The sequence below is a fragment of the Pinus tabuliformis genome, chromosome 7, assembly GCF_031772625.1.
Source record: "Pinus tabuliformis cultivar Carrire ecotype Pingquan chromosome 7, CPIR1, whole genome shotgun sequence".
In the NCBI taxonomy this organism is placed as follows: domain Eukaryota; kingdom Viridiplantae; phylum Streptophyta; class Pinopsida; order Pinales; family Pinaceae; genus Pinus; species Pinus tabuliformis.
In genome coordinates this window covers 1440065488-1440068227 of record NC_142293.1, presented here as the reverse complement: position 1 = coordinate 1440068227, position 2740 = coordinate 1440065488, and the positions used below count along the sequence as shown (strand labels likewise).

The window sequence follows — 2740 nt, the reverse complement described above, 5'->3', positions numbered from 1 at the left end:
TTTTTCACTGGTTTGTTTGACCTTGGTCCCTAGTCAAATTTAGACGTTACCCTAGTTAGCTGTTGGAGGCTCTACTCAAAGTATTTAACTGGCAAAGATAGATATGATTTTTCAACTTGTCCTGGCGATGAACCACACTGGTTAGTTCGAAACGCGTCAATAATGATTTTCTGAATGTGATTTACACCGAAATTTCTTCTTATAATTGTTATGGATCACAGAAGCCTCAATTCAACCAATAAAACAACAGTTTTTTTCCTTTAAAAAATAAAGAATTCGTAACAAATAAACACTGTATAACATTGGAATAAAAAAAATGTTATTTGTGCATCCAATAAATGATTGCTCATGATGCTGTGATGGTAAGATATGATACCTAGCAACATAACAATGATCTAAGATAGACTAAGTAAGGTCAACATTAATGCAACTCATGGTACCTGTTTGAAGACCCCTTTGCAGCATTGATAAGCTCATCTGCAAGGCACTCAGCTATCGTTTTTATGTTTCGGAACGCGCTTTCTCGCGCACCAGTGGTGAGCAGAAAGATTGCTTGATTTACACGTCTCAAAGGAGATATATCAACTGCTTGACGTCGAACAACACCAGCTGAACCAATTCGAGTAGCATCTTCTCTTGGACCACTGTCAAAATCTAGAAAGACTTGTTAACAAACATGAAGATCATTCCGAGAGAAAGTTTCCAAAGTATGGCAAAGAGAGAAAAGGGGTAAGTTAAACATAAAATGGCAAGTGTGCTGAAAACCACAAGGAAACATTAACTCGCCTGTTTATGATGGCATCCACTATGACCTGTATTGGGTTCTGATCAGTAAGGAGATGAATTATTTCCATAGCATGTTTGACTATTCGTACAGCCATCAACTTCTTTCCATTGTTACGCCCGTACATCATCAAAGAGTTGGTCAATCGTTCAACAATAGGGCATTGAGCCTTCCGAAACCGTTTGACTGAGTAACGGCCAGCTGTGTGTGGAACAAATGTTGCATGTTTTTGTGATGAGACAGCTATGTAATCTGCTAGTGATAGATCATTAACCTGCAAAATTTCCGCCAGTGCTTCAATAATGTGTTCTACAATGTCCAGACACACCAGCCACCAAAGGCTAACAATACAAAATTGAAAAAACCAATTAACTTCCTTTTTGAAAACAAAATGTGTTACCCATAGAAACTTGCTTGGCAAGATATTCAATAGGCCATTATAAGCTCTTGAGTAAGCAACAGGCTCACACTATATATAAATAATTTACGGAAATAAAGTCTCCAAACTAAAAACTTAAAATTTAGTGCCCAGTCACATAATTTTGAAAATTAACATACAAAAAAAAAAAAATCTCAACTGAGAAAACAGCACATAGATCCGCTGAACCAAAATAATATAAAATTTGGTTTCCAGGTCATTTCAATAACCAGAATAAATGATATAGGCTCTTATGTAAAGTGCAACAGGTCACAGTAAATATAAATTACTTGAGGCTGAGAAACAAAGACTACTAGCTGACAAAAAAACTCAACTCCCCTATCTGCTACCTGTATACTTAATGCACCTTTGATTTTTGTGTTAGACGATTGAAATATTTTCTGTCATGAGATTTAAAATAATTATTAATCTGTTATAAAATTTTACACCCAAACCATCATCTGCAATAACCAGACATTGGAATCGAAATTTTATCTGGTGCCATCACCGAGTTTTCACATCCGGCCATCATCAAATTCCAATTTAATTTGAATAGGTTTCATTCTAGGATGGTCTATTGGGATCTCTACTTGCAGTGGCTTCTCTGAAGCTTCGATCAGATCAAGAGGCGTAGCAGCAAGATGAAAAGTTCCAGTGCGCGATAGATGTTTTCCTGACATTGACAGCGAGCCTGTCTACCTGACATTGGCAGCAAGCCCGCAGGCAGCGTGGCCTCATGGATACCATCACCCCTCCATATGTAATTTTTCCGATGGCTGCAACTCTGCAACCACAGCGGGTCATCTGGTCTTTCGATTCCTGTTTTAAAGGCCACATTCTACAGTTCTAGTAGTCCAAATGACGGCCAGTTTAGAGGTTCAATCCAGTCTGACAAAAGGAAGCACAAAATGACTAAAAGAAATTGGCATAAAGACATGAAATCTCTCATTTCAATTCTCAAATATTTTCTCCCAGGTGAAAATATTGAGGTATGTATTTCTTTGACCGATCACAACGGTTTTCTCCATTAAAAACTTCAACAGTACTCACTTGGGTTTTATTTTCATGAGGGTATGTGTCCTGTGAGTTGATTCTCTGTTGGGATCTCTACCTGTAGCGACTTTTCTGAAGCTTCGATCAGATCAAAAGGCGTAGCAGCAAGATGAAAAGTTCTAGCGCGCAATAGATGTTTTCCTGACATTGACAGCAAGCCTGTCTTTCTGAAATTGGCAACAAGCCCGCAGACATTGACAGCAAGCCTGTCTTTCTGAGATTGGCAACAAGCCCGCAGGCAGCTTGGCCTCATGGATACCCATCATCCCTCCATATGTAATTTTTTCTATGGCTGCAACTTTGCAACCATAGCGGGTCAATTCCCATTCAAAATTAAATAACCACGCCGCAAACATTATTTTTTTCAGAATGAAAAAGCAACATTTATATTCATAATACAATGAAAACATACATAAATAGAACAATGTTCAAGCGGTATATTGCCAAAGTCATAAGGCAGCTTTAGGCTATGTAATAGCATGTAC

General features: G+C 38.1%; 1 protein-coding gene across 1 annotated transcript; it reads right to left on the bottom strand.

Annotated features, from left to right (window-relative positions):
• Positions 1 to 421: 421 nt before the first annotated feature.
• On the bottom strand, positions 422 to 2508 carry LOC149253095 (small ribosomal subunit protein uS7-like). Its single transcript, XM_089454365.1, has 3 exons — positions 2314 to 2508; positions 787 to 1253; positions 422 to 644 (listed from the first exon to the last, which is right to left on the bottom strand). The coding sequence occupies exons 1-3, from the start codon at positions 2506 to 2508 to the stop codon at positions 422 to 424; spliced, it is 885 nt and encodes a 294-aa protein (XP_089310491.1).
• Positions 2509 to 2740: the final 232 nt, after the last annotated feature.

Excerpts from the sequence above, each read along its gene's own strand:
- LOC149253095 (XM_089454365.1), bottom strand. The coding sequence starts at position 2,508 with ATGAGGCCAAGCTGCCTGCGGGCTTGTTGCCAATCTCAGAAAGACAGG. Across the intron at positions 1,254-2,313 it reads CTTCAGAAAAGTCGCTACAG|TGTGAGCCTGTTGCTTACTC; the intron begins GTAGAGATCCCA and ends ATTTATATATAG. Across the intron at positions 645-786 it reads GTGGATGCCATCATAAACAG|TGGTCCAAGAGAAGATGCTA; the intron begins GCGAGTTAATGT and ends AGATTTTGACAG.